Source organism: Nipponia nippon, unplaced genomic scaffold (genome assembly GCF_047370975.1).
Source record: "Nipponia nippon isolate SJK-2023a ecotype South Korea unplaced genomic scaffold, ASM4737097v1 scaffold_1, whole genome shotgun sequence".
Taxonomy (NCBI): Eukaryota; Metazoa; Chordata; class Aves; order Pelecaniformes; family Threskiornithidae; genus Nipponia; species Nipponia nippon.
The window spans coordinates 61646757-61665290 of record NW_028262290.1 but is presented as its reverse complement, the minus strand read 5'-3'; the positions used below and the strand labels follow the sequence as shown (position 1 = coordinate 61665290).

Here is an 18534-nt window from a genome sequence, read left to right as displayed (position 1 = left end):
AAGGTTTGGCACCCTCAGTCATCATCTGAAAGAACTTCAGGGTTTGCCACTGAATCATCACCTAGACTATAAAATTTTCTGCCCTTCAATTCCTTTCCTGACAGTAAATGATCCTTATGGTCAGATTCAATTTTTTTGAGTTTTTAAATACTGCATACTAATAAATGCAGTTTTGCAATAAGTGATGATAATTTTTATTTACTTTTGTAGTCAACTTAATGAAATTTCAGCCATAATAGCACACATTTCAGGAAAATAAAATCTCTCCTGTCATTCATCCAAAAATGTTGTTTTCAAAAAGTGTTCAGGGATCATTTACAGTATCATTTTAAAGGAGGGATATTTTCCAAGTTGGACAAAGAATGAAAAAAAAAATCTTTAAAATGTGAAACTCTGCTTTGTTGCACTGGCTCAAGTAAGTCATGTGAGTGCAATTTTATATTTGACTTTTTGGCCACTGACAGGATAATCAAGTACATGAAGCATCCTGGTGAATTATAGCACTGTACTGAGTTTTATTGCAAAAAGTCAGAAAGATCAAATGATGTTTAGAGCCGCTGAGATTGAGGGATTCCATTAGATGCTGCCTCTCCCTCCCCTCTTTCTAATAAGATGGAAGCTTTTTAGAAAATATATGACAAATGACTACTCACAGGAGAAATAAATCACACACCACAGAGCACAGCATTATTAATAGTGCAATAATAGTAATAACTTACCATGATAGCAAAGAAGTGCTATTAGGAGGGACACAGTAGCTAATAGCATTTCCTCTAACAGGGGTTAAGGGACAAACCTTCCTTTGGTACCTTATAAATAAGTAGAAGATTAAAGGAGCCTGCAGTACCAGTCAAGCACACCTCAAAAATAGCCTGACTTTTCTAGAGTGCTTCTGAGCAGGCACTGCCTGTAAAGTGCTCTCCATCTCCCCTATGTGACAGTATTTTGATAGTTCTTTAGTTAATTTAAATTAGAGTGAGGGGACACTTAGTTGCAGTAAAATATTTGAGGGGGGCATAATGTATGATAATGCTAGGAGGGCTGTGACATGGTTTTCAGTTCTTAGGCTTGTTTTCTCCTTAGCAGAACATGTTGTGAAAACAAAACCTGAAATTCATCACATGGATTTGTATTCAATGAGCATATAACAACACCATCTAAAAAATTAAAGTAATTATTCATGAATGGTCAATTTGATAGTTCTTTCAGGTCTTCCTATTTAGTTATATACCTATTTTGGGAAGAACACATTTTATATTATATGTGCCTTTAAACAGTGTGTGTGTGTGTGTGTTTATTTGTCTTAGTAGCAAATATTCAAAGAAATTAGCTTGGATTCCATTAAAGGTGTAGCTGTTGAGAAGTGGTGAAGAAGCTATATCAGAGTATTTCAGCATGTTTAAAAGGTTTGAACCAAAATATCCTAGGTATTCTCTGGTTTGTATGGACATAAAATTAAAAAAAAAAAATCATTCTAACACAAAAAGCAAATGAATGCAAACTCCCTATTAATTTACTTTCAATATTATTGTCTTGGTTTTGTTTACCTATAGCTTTTTACAGAAGAGCAGAATTTGTTTGTCTAATTAATGACATAATTCATAAAATTAATAATTAATTAATTAACTTAATGGATTAAAATATTCATCAACTTCATGATTATTGATTGATTTTTGCAAACAAAATTTGTAAAAAACTACAGCAATAGAAAAAGAAATTAAGAAGTCAGTAACCTCCACAGTTACTCACATATTCCAACACAGTCCTGGGTACTCTGAGATCACATATATAAGTATGTTTGGAAATGTGTACATATAATATACATACATAAAGCTCTGTTGGTAATGGCATTCAGCTTACTAATGAAAAGCCAGAATACAGCTACTGAAAAAAGGAATCATCATGAAAATTTCCACACTAGAGTTTCTGCTCTCACATTATTACTATATCCAGAATATAGAAGTAGTTCTGGAACTGCTATACATCTTTGACTGACAGTAAAGGCCAAAACCACTCTATTGATCTCTTTTTGAAGCAAAGACGTTACCGGGTACCCTCATCCTCCAGAAAAGCTACTTCTTGGTAAAGTTAAACAAAAAGATGCCAATAGGTATTTTATAAGTGAGTTTATTATTTGTGAGAACAATGAATTAAGACTATCTTAGAGAACAGGGGGAATTAGGGAGATATTAGGTAAACCTTCTAAGACCACCCTGCTAAAGCAGCTTTCTCAGCTCACAAGTAGTGACCGGCAGTCATGTTATACTCTACTTGATTCCAGTATAATCAAGTCCCAAGACTGAGAGAAAAATAAAACTTCCATTGCAGTTTTTCACATGTGACATACAAGAGACAACTGTTCAGACACTACAATGATCTTTAGAATAAACCTATGTGTCACCTGAAGCTGAGGAACCACAGTTCCTGACAACAAATGAAGCCCACAAAAGTTTTAAACTGTGCCCCTTTATGCTTCTGCAATGCTCTGTGTGTGTATGTGCAAGCTGGGTTTGCACAGGTTCCTACATATTCATGAACAAGGCTCTTTTGTTGTGCAAATTCCAGCCTTTGCATTTTGATTGCTTCCTTCTATGTTTGCACAGTACACAGCCACAGCATAGAGGATATTTCAAACCCCTTCCTCAATCCATGATATTTGATATTTGATATTTGATATTTCTCCCAATTCATGAGATTTGGAGAAAAAGAGTATTTATTTGTGCTTAGCATTCTTGCTGGCTAGATGGCTCTTTGTACAAAACGTGGCCTCTGGATTGCCCTTAGTGAAGTGTTTAACACTCTCCTACTGTCTGTATAGATAATTAAGTACCCACTTTCAGCATTTTTCATCAGCTTATGCGAACAGGCTTGGTAGGAGAGAGATGCAACAGTATTTCACTGCTAAAATAGACACCCTGACACTTACTGTAAATGAAATCTATATAAAAAATGCAGAGCATGATGAAGTTTATTATTTTATTTATTTATTTATTTTATTTCTTTTATTTTATTATTATTTTGTATACATGAGTTTCTCAGTTTTGCTCTTGATTTTTTTTTAAAGGGGGCTGTTAATTTTTTTTTTTTTACTTTTCAAATCTGAGATGTTTCAGTCCTCCTGTATTTTGAGGTAGAAGGTTAAATGTCATTATGACTCTTAGAGAGAAAAGGACTTGCTCCTGGGCATCTCAAGTTATTCAGAACTGCCATATGAGATTAATTATTGCTATTGCTCACTGTGGAATTGAAAGGTTAAAATGTAGAGTAGTGAGTCCTAATGTGATTAAGAATGTATGAATTATTTTGTCTGCTGCTTCTCTGCTCATACATTACACAGCAATAACCTTGTTAGTCATATTCAGCACCAGGAATATTAATCCAACAATGCATGCTTACAGCAAAGCATATGTGTGGAAAAGGGACAACTAGAATATGGTAAGTAAATAACAAATCTTCTGGGCTCAAGCATGGATGTAAAGCCATCTGAAAGCAAAATGGTTACTGGTCTCAAAGTATTTTAAAACAAACCCTATTTTGCTTATGACATACAACCGTGTTATGAAGGGAGAAGGCAAATTGTGCACTTCAACTGAAAGGTGCAGTTCATGTTACCTCAGGATCATCAGAAGGAAAAAATGTCTGCTAATACATTAGGCAAACCAATACAATTCTTAGTGATTTCATTAAAAAGCTTTGGAACATATGAATTATACCAATGATATTGGATATCCAGTGATCAGCTGAAAACTCATGCTGCACCCTCGGGGTTGTAAAATATGCAAATATGAGCCACTTCTATAGATGATACAGAGATTATGACTTTTCTGTTAACTGGACAAACTTTAGGTGACTGTTTTTTTAACTATATATGTTTCATTCAGTACAAATTCTTAAGGAAATTTACTGGTTAGGCAATGGTGAATTAATGAATTATTGATGTGCTCATTCCTATCAATTTAGTATTTATAATTTTTTTCATTACTATGCTACACAACTTCACCTGTGGAGCTTGCTGCTCTGTCATAGGAGTCACTGACTTCTCAATCTATTTGAAATAAAATTACAGCTTAATGAAGGTAACTTTATTCTTTCAATGTATTGTCTTTTTTGAGATGCCATTGTTTTTCTCATCAAAATTAGAGCTTTCACAGCAAAGTGGAATGGCTCAGGCATTCCTTGCCAGTTGGAGAAAATCTTTTGTAGGTATGTATATCATGGCTGAATTTTCAAAACAGGGATTAAAAAAAAGCAGAGCACTTTAGAAGGTACAATAGAAATTTAGGATAAAGAACCTTGTCTATAATCCCTTCTTCTTTCTGTTTGCCATAGTCAGCTATACTGTGGAGAATTTCATTGTTATGTGAGTTTTGGTGGAACTCACTCTGACTTACCAAAGCTAGAGTGGTCTGAGAGGAGTCTTGGCAGAGAGAAAATGCAATGAACACTTTATAAATCACTTACAATGAGCTATATTAGTTTCTGCTAGTAAAAGAGTTCTTAGATTAGGTACCACTATCAAAACCAGAGTAAGAATCCTGTAGATGAGTTAAACACACAACTCCTTTTTAAGTAGGGTTTAAGTGAATCAGATGACTAACACAGAACTTATTCTAGGTCAAGAATTTGGCAGAAGGCAAATTGAGAGTTGGAATTAAGTTGGAATGGAAAAAAGTAGGAATGGAACTACAATTACAACATATTACACTATAACCTTGGCACTGCTAAATACCAGGAAATTATTAAACCTTTTCAGTGGTAAAAATGCCACTTTTCCTAAAATTAGAGCAATGTGATTACTGAAAAAAACAAGGGGAGGGTACATACAAAAGATTCCTGTTTCTTTTTTAAAGTTATTTTCAGATGTTAACAATACATACCACTTGGGGAAAGAATATGAGAAAGAAGTGAAGAGGCAGTGAGAAAACAAATAAAACAGGCACAGAAAACTCACATCATGGTAATTACATTTTTTGAAAATATTACAAAGGTGTAAAAGAAGAAGATCCTAACAGACTTAACTATTAAGTGTGGGATACTGAGAGCTCTGAGCTAATGTTTATGTGAAACGATAAATCTATTTATTGCAGCTGCACATGAGTGCTCATACTGCTGCTCAACCCAAAGTGACTTACAAATTCTATGAGAGGCTTATGATTTATAATGATTTATAATATATGATTTATAATTTTATGATAAACCTATGATAAAATTAATCCACAATTTAGATAATCCACCAGCAATCAGGAATTGAAGGTTTCTGTTCAGGGAGGTATAGAATTGAGTTGATATGTACATCAGTGTATGAAGTCCCAGAACAACTGTCTCATGAGGCACATACATAAGGGGCCTCTCCCCACATAAGGGAAAAAGAGTATTTTTCCTGTAACTTAACTTTAGGGGTTAATTGACTAGTACATTTCACATTAACACCAAAAATCATCAAAGAGGACTCACAGACAAATGAAAGATTTCAGTCAGATGTAGTGCCTGAAGCAAACACTGAACCTTCTGCTTCAGATAACCCTAGCATCTGTGTTTCTACCACTGAGGAAATGAGTATGTCAGTCTTGGGTTGCATAAAGGGAAAAAAAAAAACCTGAAAAATTCTCCTGTTACCACTCTGCAGTGCTTCAGCTTAATATTTTTCTCAACCAAAGAAACAGATTCCAGATCTTAGAAGTGACAGAGAATACCACATTTCATTAGATTTTCTCTGATGAACGAAAAAACAAAATCAAAGGCAAATAAAGAAGGAATAGTTTAGTGTGGTTCAATGGGTCTCTCTGAATGCACAGCATGAATAAACTTGGAAATACTTGACATTGTTTAAATTTCAATGTCTTGTGTACAAAATAGAAGAAAATATTTCAGGAAAAGGATTGTGTCATGGATTTGTGGTTCCTTCTGTTCTCAAAACTCTAGGAACAAACCTACTGCTTTCATCTCTCTACTCAGCTGGAAACTTACAGTAGTTGACAAAGTTTGGCTGGGACTTCTACAGCCCATCCCCTTATTGTATTTTCTCGCTGTGTTTAACTTGACTTCAGCTTGACTTTGGCTTTTTTTTTTTTTTTTTGATACTTCTGGCCAGTACTTAATAGACTTGACTAGACAGCTTCCATACATAGAAAATATTGTTTAATGAAATGGCAGAATTGCAGTAAAACAAAAGAAAGAACATTTCAAAAGGAATAAAGAGTTGATATGTGTTTATTGTTCTTAGTGCCTCACCCTAAGAGATGAAAACCAATTCTGAATTCTTAGGAGTCTCCTTTTATGCTCCTAAAAAGGTGCCTCAGCCAGCTTGTTTTGCTAAAAGAAAAGCTGGGACAACTGCCCTTTGCAGTTTCCAGAGAATGAATTTTAAACATTGCTTATGCCTTTGTTATGGATTGTTTGGTTTACAACATCAGCAAAATGAACCCTGTAACTTTGGCAGGAGTCTGAAAACAGTATCTTCACACCTGATTTGGGCTATGAGATATTTTATCCGTACCTGTTTTACTACTTTTCTGGCATGCTTCTTGGATTGCATGTAAGTAATGCAATCCAGTGCAAATTTACAGTACCTTCTTCTGGACAGTTAGGAGGGCAGTTCCATGAGGAGCACACTTCCCATTTCAGGGGCTTAAAATCAGAGACAGTCAGGGACTAATGCTCACGTACGTGGAGCAGCAGTTCCAAAAGTTTAAAAAGAAATAAGTGCACTCATGCAGATCAACTGCATTCCTAGGCACAGTGTCTCCAACACATCCAATACCCAAAATAATGAGAATGAGATGTCCGAACACATTATACATGTCCATAAATTAAGGAAATCCTGTTGACTCATTGATGATTCAACATTAAAACTCCCCAAGCCAATCTGAAGTTGGTCAGGTGGAAAGCCTAGCTCTTGGAAAAGTAAATGCTAGGCTCCTACCTCAGGTGCTTTGAATTATGGTAGGATCCATTCACTGTGTTAGATGCACAGAATTAATCAGTACAAAGCTATTGTAGTGCCTAATAGAGTCGTGAATTACTATTTTCTGATCAATGGATAGATTGCATGAGATTAGCCCTAATCAGGTACTTTAAATAATGAGAATCTCTCCAACCAGCACCGAACTAAGCCACACAAAACTTACTTCTTCCCCCAAGTCTCAGCAGAGTTTGGAGAGGGAAGAACACAAATCACTGCACAAGAAATATTTACTTTCATTGGTTCACTAAATAATGAAAAATAAGGATGGGTCTAACTTCACAGGTAGTGCAAAGATACATATTTACAAACTCCAATTCAGTGCAAAGCAAAACAGAAAAATCTGGCAGTTTAAAAGAATCTGTGTTCAGTCCTCCCATATTTTAGACATCTTCCAAATTGTATAGTTATTATATTTCATCACACAAGAGAACAGTTTAGTTTTACACATCCAATTCCATATTCAATTTAAATGCAAAGCAATATATTCCTTAAAAGATAAATTTAATTGTCTGAAAGCTTAATTTTGGTCTATTTATTTATCATAGTATCTCTTTGTGAATACGTCCATTTATTTTAGTGGGAGGGATTTATTTTCTCAAAGTGATACCAAAACTGAGGATGGATAATAAACATGTAAAACTGAGCTCTTAATGTTCATGCAAATCATATACACGTATACTGCATAGCTGCTAAAACTCAGTAAAAAATAAGAACCTATTTAAAAATATTTCCTTTAAAGCAATTGTCTACATTTAATATTTAAGCCTTAGGGAAAAATTAAAGCAACAACACTTTTGCTGCATAATATACTCATAAAACATGGATGAGCACTTCACTTCTGATAAGACAGCATGCATCAGGAATTTACTGTATTAAGGTACTAGCAGATAAAGGGACAAAGAAAATCATGTTCAGAAAGATGAGAAAGATGCTGATTAAAAAAGAAAAATAAAACCCCAAAGAAATCAACAATAGATTTTAAAATGAACATTAATGTTGCCCTATATAGTCTTCAGATGTTATTGATGATACCAGCTTTTCTCTAGTCCTATTTTTTACCTCTACGTTTTTCTGTCAGTCTAAATCTAATCTTTATGCATTTCCAAATCAGCTGGATAAAGAACTCCCAAGAAAGCAAAAGGGAGGAATCAGATCAAAGACAATAAAGCATGACAGATAAAGGCAGAGCTAGCTCATAATAATAAAACACAGGAAAACAATCCACTTTTCATCAGGTTGCGTGGTCCATGGATTGTAGGGGAAGACGATATTCAGATACTAGTATGGAATTAAAATACTGTAGGAGGCTTGAAAACGCAGAGATAAAGCTCACATTTTACTTGAATAGATGCAATCACTATACGTAGTTTGTTAGTACTGATGTGCCATAGGTAAAAATAGAGCAGCACAGAAAGGAACTATCTTGTAAAAAAAAAGAATGTCACTATGATATAGAATGACTTTTTTCATAATTAAAACACTGTAAAGAATGACAAACCTATATCTTGCGGCATGTATAAGAAATCAGATTCAGGTGATTAATCTGAATTAGTTTTAGCAGCTTAATTTTAGTTAACAACTATTCCCATTTCCAAAGATCGTTTCCTTCAGAATCAATTAAAAAAAGTGGATCTACTCAGAGACAGATATACTACTCTGAATAAGCAAATATTAGTAAGTCTTCAATCACTGCCTTTTTATGCAAAAATAACCCCTTCCCCTTTAATAAAATGCATGCTTGCAAATACAAATTTAGCCAAAGAGTCAGATGAGTGGGTTATTCACAAAGAATGGGATAAAGCTAAATCCTAGGGTTTTTGTTTCTTTGTTTGTTTGCTTGCTTGGTTGGTTTTAGGCATTGTTTTTGGTATTTTATTCACTTTCTGGTATTACGAAGGTATGTTGCTTGAACTAGTTTCACATGAGGTAGTTTGAGGCCTAGGGGAAGGAATGATTTAGCAAATTATTCTTGCTAAAATTGTATATTTGAATAAGCCCCACAGCTTAATCGTTGAAATTAAATTGAAACATGGGTCAGCTGTTGCTAATTTTTCACGAAACAATATTAAATAAAAAGAAGTAGTGATGTCTTCATGATTTTTAATGGTGAAGTCACCACAGAAGAACAGCTGAGCACTAACATGCTCTGGTGACATCAGTCTGGATATACAAACTTACAAGTTAAGTGGTAACTCGCATCTATAAGAAACTGCAGAGGAATTTTGGTCATTACTTCCTTAGGCTGTAGGGTCTCTTTGATCCATGTTTTTGTTTGTGATCACCAACTGTACTTTTGTGAATACCTGTTAATGATATTGAATAAGTACACATCGAAATGCATATAAAGATTTTTAACAAGGCAGTGTGGCTAACCCAAGAGTGTAGAGACACCTGCAATTTCATAGGTTCCTTCATAAAACTCAGGCTCCGCATAAGGAAGTATGACAAACTTAGAAAAGCCTAGAACCATAAAATACAAGACAAAACATCACCAAAGACAGAGATAAATGCAGAATTATTTCTGTGCAGAAATGCAGAAAAGGCAGTGGACCTAATGGCGAGATACGAAATGCATTAACAAGATATGAAAGAGAGGCAAAACAGAGCTCCATGGACATTTAAAACTGATCTGAGGATGGAAATGGCAATGAGGATTGAAACTGCAGGCAGAAAAAAGAGTTAGCCTTTTATGGGTTCACAATGTTCTCTGTACTTCTGCTTGCAACTATAGGGTGGCAATCAGTCATCAGGAACATCCAAAAAGAGTAATATCTACCATAAATGGAAGTTATTCCATTCATACTGTGTGATGAGCCTTTTCCATGATCCAGAATTAATTTCTTCTACTTCAAAAGTACTCAAATTATACCACACTAGTGTTTAAGCACAGTGAGACTTAAGAATAACAATTCAACTGCAGTTAAATAAAAGTCAGAGGAAGCTTAAGCTCATTTTAAATATAAGATATATTAACATTTATTTTGAACACTGGGTTGAATATATTGAAAAATAATATTCAACAAACGGAAGTCTGTAGAGAGGCCATGTATTCTGTCTGTCTTTATAATAAGAGGCTAATCTAACATATCAGACTGCTTCTCAAAAATCACTGCTTATTTCTTCTTGCTGCTTCTCCTTAGCTCTTACCTTCCAGACTCAAATGTGAACCATGTTGAGTCACGTCCGTATCTCCTCAAAGAGCTCAGAGGCCACATGACCAGCTTGACCTTGGCATTGTGGATGTCCCAGAGATAGATGTTTTCATGTGTGATCTGCATTGTACATTCCCCATAGATATCTAAATTTGGTGTAGGCATAAGATATACATTGAATCGTTCTGGGAAAAAAAAAAAACAAAACACAGAATAAGGCATCACCAGTTAAAGTAAGATTTTATACTGGGGAAAAAAAATAAAGTCTTTAGTTTCTGATGGTTCAGAAATAAAGGCCAAATTTCTAGTCTTGAATGGACATGAGGATCCAGTGATGTCAAAGAAGCCTTGCTAGTGTACATGAGAGGAGTAAGAGGAGAATCTTCTTAATATCATTTTCATTACAAATAATACAGCAGACTGAAACATCTTTCACAGATGATCTTCATAGTCCTCTTTGACATATGTCCCCAGCGACTTAATTGAAGTCCTTTATCCTTACATTAAGGTCCATGACTCTTTGGAAATCAAAATTCGCAATGGCTTGAACTCTGACAGAGGCTTCTCTCTCAAAGAATAGAACTAGAGGTATCTTGGCAAAACACGCATGCATAACTGCCCCTTAGAAAAACCATCCTTGAAGTTGCAAACTCAGGTTTACTTATTGAAGCTTGTTAATAATTATGTTCTTTCTATTCAGTTTGTATTTATTTGCCAAACTCATTACTATTTGTCAAATTAATAACATTTTAAATTATCTGTTGCTTTCTTGAAAAATCTGATTCAACACGATATATTATTATGGTCATGACATCAATTGCTATCAGCCGCACTTCCACTGCAGAGTGCACTCATTGCAATAAGAGGTCAAGGGCATTAACAATTTTCTGAAGTGCCCGAATTGCATGTGATTTAATAAGCAACACAAAAACTATCCTTCAAAAAAAAAGGAAAAGAGGAAAAAAACAAGGCGGTGTAAAACACCACTAACTCATATGGAAGGAAGTAAACCACAGTAATAGCAAGAGAATTTTAAATAAAAATGCAATTTTCTTTGAAGAATAACTAATGTTTCCATGAGTTGCTTCTACAAAGAATGAAAAACCCAGTTAAATTTCAGGTTGTACAGTTGCAAATGCTAGCCTGTATTTTAACTCTAAAGGCAGTGAAATCTTAGGGCTTAATAGCATAATGTGCAGCTGATTGACAACTTCCTTTCACAATTTCCTTTCATTTTTGAAATATGATAGAAATGCAAAATGTCAATGCTACTACACTGAAGGGTGTTGACAAAAAAAGAAAGAACAATTTAAAGTATGAACATGAGCAATGCTCATTCAATAAATAGTGCTGGGAAAATGTACTTTAAAGGGACACTTGATAAGAAAATTTTCTCCAATTGGTTAATAAATGAATGACAGTTTGGTGTGGAACATTTTTAATCCACCATTTGCACTGGATTTTCTCATTATGTCCTCATAAAAATCAGGAAGGAATTGAAAGTAGTCAGAAGAGGAATAAAGTGAGAGAAATTTATCATAACAGTTAAAATTAGATGCAGCTTCCCATTGTGTCTGACATTCAATATCACAGACATTATGTTTCAATTTTGTAAACTTTATATATATATATACTTTTCTGACAAATCAGTGAAAATATTGCAAATAAATCAGTTAATATAAAATATGTTTGAAGCATGTGTGTGAGTACGTGTATGTGTGTGTGTGAATAAAGTAGCAAAAGTTTGGCTGAGGAATTAATGGAAGTAGGGAACTGCTGGGTGAGCAGTAAGAATTGCTATCCCGCATAGCTATAAGCAAACTTGTCATCCCCAATGTTATTCTGTTTCAGTCAATTTAATTTTGTCCTATTAATGACTCCCCAATTGATTCATTCAGTCTCATAGCCATTCAAACTCTTCTCCCAGGCTCTAGTTCTCATTAATCACACTAATGGGTGTTAGCCCTAAAAGTTTCATTTTATGACTAAGGTCCCAAGTGTGAAATTCCTAATGTTTTGTAAAAGTCTTCTGACACACAGCACAAATAGATTAGCAGGTGCTGCCGAGATCACTGCAAAGAATTTCCCCTGACCCTCAGAGGATTGTGTTGGGCACAGGTCTAACCTAACCTCTACTGAAGTAAATGGAAATACTTACATGGGAGTATGGGTCAATGACTGTATTGGGAAGGGAATGGTGGAGAACAAGATAATTTATACTTTGCAATGGAATTATATTTATATATATATATATATATATATATATGCGCCCTTTTTCAGTATCCATATGTCATCGTGATGTCATACAAAAATGCCTAGGAGCTATGCAGGTGTGTTTTTATAATAGATTAGACTCCAGTTTTGCATTGCCATGCTGTTACTTGCTGTTACTTCCTGTTACTTACCTCCTCTATTTGAAAGAAAGATACAGATGACTGACATACCAGCTGGTTCTCTCGGCTTCCCCTTTACATTACATGAAATCACACAATGTGTCTACAAGGGAATGGGGCTACTATATGAGAATGGAAATCTTTCCCTTTCCCTGTCTTCCCTGACAGAGAACATCAGACAGCAGAGAATATGGAAAGGTGCAATTATTTTCTGAAGTAAATATTAAACTCCTGTGTTGAAGGCACAGAATATTTCAACTTGTTTTACTAGGATACTTGTTAAGTTACTAGGATACTCGTGAAATGCTCAACTTCTCTGAAGTGTTTGAGGATATTATTGCATGAAGAGTATTCAGGACGTGGTATCCTCTGTCAGGAGACATTTGCTGACTTTGCATGGGAGGTCAGTGTCTAAGGTGAGGTGTCATGGATTAAAGAAAGTATGTCTGATTAAACTGAACATCAGCTGCAGGGCAAAACATAGCACCCTTGGAACTTACTCAAATTGGAAAGAAAAGCAAGTGTACAAACATGTGCTAGAGAAGATTGAGGATGGATATATTTGCTTCTGAAACAAAAACTTACTTTCAAGTAGTGGGAAATTGAGGACATGGAAAGGTGTGGATATATTAAATGATTTTAGGAATTAAAACGCAGGGTCCAATTTTTCCATTTCAGAAAATATTTGAACACAGATCTAGGTAATGGTAATACAATCATTCAGTTTTTAGAGGTAAGTTTTGCCCTTAAACTCATCCAGGCAAGAACAAACATTCATAGGCTAGATTTGGAAATCCCAGCTGAATTCTGTCATTCTCAATTCTGTCATTGAATAGGATATTTAACTTCTATGTGGGTCAGTCACCATCTGCATATGAGTGGGATGAGATAATAACAGTTCATTGGGTAGTAAGATTAAGTAAATAGAAGTTAATGAGGGACCCAGAAAATAGGGTGATGGAAGAAACCAAACAAGTAGCCGCTATCCTCTTGGACAAGACAAGGCTGAGACTGAGCAGGTGCTCAGCATTCAGGATCACTATCCTCCTCCCTCCTCTAAAACTGGTGAGAGCAAAGTTCAGGGAGTGGGGGAGCCAGGATGAGAAAAAATGCTGATATATTGCTACATTTATTACTGCACTCTGTTCAACGTAACTGCTCTTTCCCAATCCTTGAATAAGCAGAGCAATGCTTCATCTTACACTTTGTGCATGTAAAGGTGTTTAGCAATTGGGCTTTGGCAAGAATATATGACCTTCAATAATGTTTTCCAGAGCACAGGAGCACAAGAGTCTTTGTTAAAATGAGCATATTGACTGAGACGTAGACTTGGCAGCAACTCTGAAATGCTCTCAGCCTTTCAGCTGAAAGTCCAGCTGTACTGGGGAAGCAAAATGGCTGTGAGGCCCGATGATCCTGGTTCTGTCATTTTATCACTGGATTCCTTTGCCTAAATCACCCCAGTTGGAAAACTGACCAGATGACCTTGCAATCTTGCAATCCAGTTGTTTTGTTTCATTTCAGCTTTAATGAGAGGGAGAAACTACTTATGGAAGGAGGGAGTCAGGTTTGTGGGGTCTATAGAAGAAGAGGCTTTAAAATCAAACATTCAGTTTTATCTGGAAGAAATACCTTCTCCATCTATGAAACTTTTGCTGCTGACCATCTGTGGCTAATTTTCAGGAGGAAAGAGCTTTAAGTCTTGAAGTCATAGCATTTTGTGTTCATTCATATGTCAGGTCTATTAGAATGATTCTCTCCTACTTTACACAGTGAGGAACAAAGGCTCCAAAATTAATTTTATTCCTTTGCTTATAATGATTCTGTTTACTTCTGTTAAAAATGTATAGAAATTTTTATTAACATCTCAATGAAAATATAAAGGCTACCATAAATAATTTTAAATTCTTTCACTGATAAGTAGTAAGGTAGAGAAGAATCTGAAATCTCACTGGATTACCCAGCCATTAAAACTGTAAACACCTTTATTATCTGAATAAAGCTGGCTATGTTTAAGTAAAAAATTTCTAAGTATAAAAATGGATTAAGGATAACAGAAAATGAATAAAAAACATGCAGAATGCTTTTACGAAGTAAATCACAAACAGAGATTCTAGAGACCCTTGAAAATGCCCTAAACCAAATGTTATGAAAAAGAGGAAAAACTTTACAAAGGAAGTAATTTTTATGAGATATTAATTTAAATATTAGGCAGGGAGTGAAAGTAAAAAATCAATTATCTTTCAAACTTTTCCAGGCTTCTAAAATCAAAATTAGCTTCATAATTAGCTAAAAAAAAAGTTAAAGCACCAGTAAAATAATAGAAAAGCATCATATTGACATCACAGACATGACACCTAACAATAAATGAGCTACAGCAGCAAAAGATGGATCAGGCCTTTTCTTCAGTTTAAAAATTTGCATTTTTATATTTGCCTATTTTCTTCACTGTTTACATCAGCTTTACAAGTAAAGTTTAATAGAATATGATTTAGTACAAGTATTCAGCTATTTTAGTGTTATTATTTAGTATTCAAAATAGATAGGAATAGAGTCTTCACCAAAGGGAAGCACCTGCTCTAAAAGAGTGACTTTAGTGGCACTGTCTACACATAATGCTATTTTAACCAATACTGTCTTGAATATTCTGGTTTCTTTTTAACAGTAAATAAAGTCTGTCATTGTATACTGTCCATTTGGATGACCTCTTTTTAATTAATTCCTTTTATAAAGAATGAAAATACACTGACACATTGGAAAAAGTGATATTTTGAAAAAAAATCATGAGCATAGACAGATTCTAGATATGACAACAGCCAGGCAAGTAAAAATATTTAAAAAATAGATTTGTTTTTATTGTTATGTTTTGGGGTGTATTACAAATGCTTCCAAATGCATGCTGGAAAGGAAGTTTCCAATTCTTCCGAATGAAGATGGCACTCTACATTCACAATTTTCCCTAGAAGCAGCTTGAGAAACCTAAAAATATGAAATGTGTATGTAAGTATCACAGGATATTGCTTAGAAGACTACTTGTCAACAGTGTTATTAGATCCAACTGAGTCCAGATTTTCTTTCCTGGAGTTATAATGGTGTATTATTATTTGTCTTATCATTGCATATACAGCTCCACTGCCATTATACTAAATTCATTATCTGAACAGGATCATGTAGCCTTTACTGCTTTTGATTTAATACTATATTTTCATTCTTTATCAAATAATCTAAATGGACATTCATAAACAGTAAGAGACTGTTTGGTGTGAAAAGAAATTTAAACAGAAACAGGGTTGCTGTTAGGGCTGAGGAACACAAAAAAATAACTTAGATTTGCAGGAGAGAGAAGGTAAAATGGTTGGAGAGTAACAGAAGCTTCATTTCAAATTTCACTTTTATTGGAATCTGTGTATCATTGCAAACTAAGCAGCCATTAGTTGTGAGCCTTAAATGTAAAAAGAAAACCACCTAAGGATCATTTTCCGCAGTGTAGTTTACACAGTAAGACTTGCGGTAATACTTCTGGAAAGTAATAACAGAGATGAAATCCAGTGAGAAGCTTTCTGTTACTGATGTGTTTTGCACAAGAATTGCTTAGATGTCTTCTCTGTTCTTTGTACAAGACACAATAGCTAGAGGTCTCTGCTATAAGCAGTGCAGATCTATAGTCTGGCTCTTTTAGCTATCGCCACTGCAGAATTGCTTGGTGCTGGAGGGTCAAGCAACAGTGCAACTACAATAAAATAGATCTCACTAGCACTTACTGAACAACTCAGAACTATAAAAGAACGTCTCTTTCAGATTGCTGCATTACAGTAAACTTTTATCTTCATATGACAGAAATGCCTTATGAATGTATGGCCTTTTAGCCATGACATTTGCACACCAAACAACAATTTTGCCAGCCTTTGGAACAGACTGTTTTGCAAACCATAATGTTGCATTCGTGCCACAGAGAATAAGGTGTCTTCCCTTCTGAAATCAAAAGCTCATTGCAGGAGAACCACAAGAGTGAGAACGAGAGGATAAACAGGCTCAGATGTAAGAAAAAGAGATATTAGAGATATCATAGAAAACACACATACTTTCCTTGCCAAGTATTTTCTGAAATGTGAGTCCTTGGTTATAAAAAAATATAAGTAGCACGTAGCAATTTTTATGGTCCCAGGGCATATACAATAACAAGAAAATTATTAGAAATATTGCAAACTGAAGGTACTGGCTACTGTGCTCACACATAGGGACCAAAACACAAACCTACACAACAGAAAACGTACTGTTTTTTCAAGAGCTAGCCAATTTACCTGATCCCTTCAGTGAATACCCTTACGAGTACATGACATACATCATGCAAATATCCTTTAAGGACAGGAATAGGCAAGTAGTTGGACAGATGAAGAACAGCATAGTGTATTAAAAATATTATTGCTACGAAAACGTAAAGCAGCTAATGAAAAAAAAAACCCTTATTAGGCTAGTTATTTTATGAGCAAGGAAGTATCTTTATCAAATTTTAAACATTTCAGAAAATCTTTAGGGCAAAGTAACCATTTGAAAAAAAAATGGAATGAGATGGGATTAATGGTTAATACACTTGTTCTTTTGGGATTAATGGTATTAACACCCTGTCATATCATGGAGATATCAAGAGTAAAACACCATTATTCAATTGTTTTTAACCCTTAAAATGTAAAAACAATTATATTTCTAAAACTTAAAAAACATTGGCACTGTAGTCTTTATGACAATGCAATCTGTGGTCTTGCTCAGATACTAAGAGACATCTTTTTTTTTAGTGACCTGAAGGAAAGCCCTCGTACGGTTCAGGCAACAGAACCTGCATGCAACTAGATGCTGAGGCTTTATGATTCTATTACAGGTTTTACAAACTGTATTTCACATCTCTGTTTCAAGTAAATATTAATACATTAACTAACTCAAGAGGAATTCTATGAAGTCGACATACTTGCAATATGTTTTGAAATAATGACATTCAAAGGTACTATACCAGTGTACAGTTTTTATTTAACACAACAGAAATAAAATGACCCTGAGAGTGACACAACTGCCATTTTCACAATGAGCAAGATTTTAGCCATTTCATACATATAGTCACTTTTCATAAATTTCAAATTGGAAAATTAACTTGGACCTTTCAGCTTCAGGTCAACAAAAGCTCAGTAGACTTTTGAGAGGCTTTTAGGTATCTTTTGAACTACAATTTTTGATAGTATGCCTTTAAAACTACAATATGTGGAAAATGTACAAGAAAATAAATTTTAAATTTGTATTTTTTATCAGAGCTCACAAAATGATTCCACCCACAAATTAGTCACTTTTCCATGAAACTGTCATGTGTGGAATGACACTGTGAAGTTTGCAGAATAAGATGACTAGTATAAACTGAAGTCATGGTTCCACTCAACTGATTTTATTGAAGGAATCTGCTAAAGAAATTTGAGTGCAACTGCAGGTTCTTACAGCACAGTTAAATGAACAAAATGTTAGATTTCATACCAACAGAAAGAATCTCTGTACTCTTCCCTTCTTCCAAGTTGACTAAAAGATCCCCAAAAGAGAATTTGCTTCTGAACAAGACAACTTTGAATTTCAGACATGCTTATTAAAATGCAGAGTTGTGCATCAAAGGGATGAGGGAAGGAAGTGGATAGGTATCAGAATTACTTGTCTGAGATACTGTAACTAATTATTTAGCAGAGCGTGCTCATCAGATATTGGATTATATGTATCCAGCCACTTGGTTTAAAAGAATATGGCTAATGATACCCTCCATACATTCTTATTCATGTGATTTGTACAACAAATACATGCTTTGCCACTTTGTTTCCTTTCATTTGTTTACTTAGAACAATAAAGATGGTAATTATGTTCATATATGCTGGTTGGTAGCACTGGAATTAATTTCTAGACTAAGGCAATTGAATCAAGACTAGTTCACACAACAGAACTAATCTATGTCTTCTGGAGGTCATGTGTGTGTAACTGGATCTCTTTCAAGAACAAAATG

The 18534-nt window shown here is 34.8% G+C and overlaps 1 protein-coding gene across 1 annotated transcript in view; it reads right to left on the bottom strand.

The window, feature by feature from the left end:
• The window catches only part of DOK6 (docking protein 6), a 261432-nt gene that overhangs the window by 82157 nt on the left and 160741 nt on the right, over positions 1–18534 (bottom strand). Inside the window, exon 5 of the mRNA XM_087757545.1 lies at positions 10112–10301. Coding sequence (XP_087613671.1) covers positions 10112–10301 — 190 coding nt within the window. The remainder of the gene's footprint in view (positions 1–10111; positions 10302–18534) is intronic.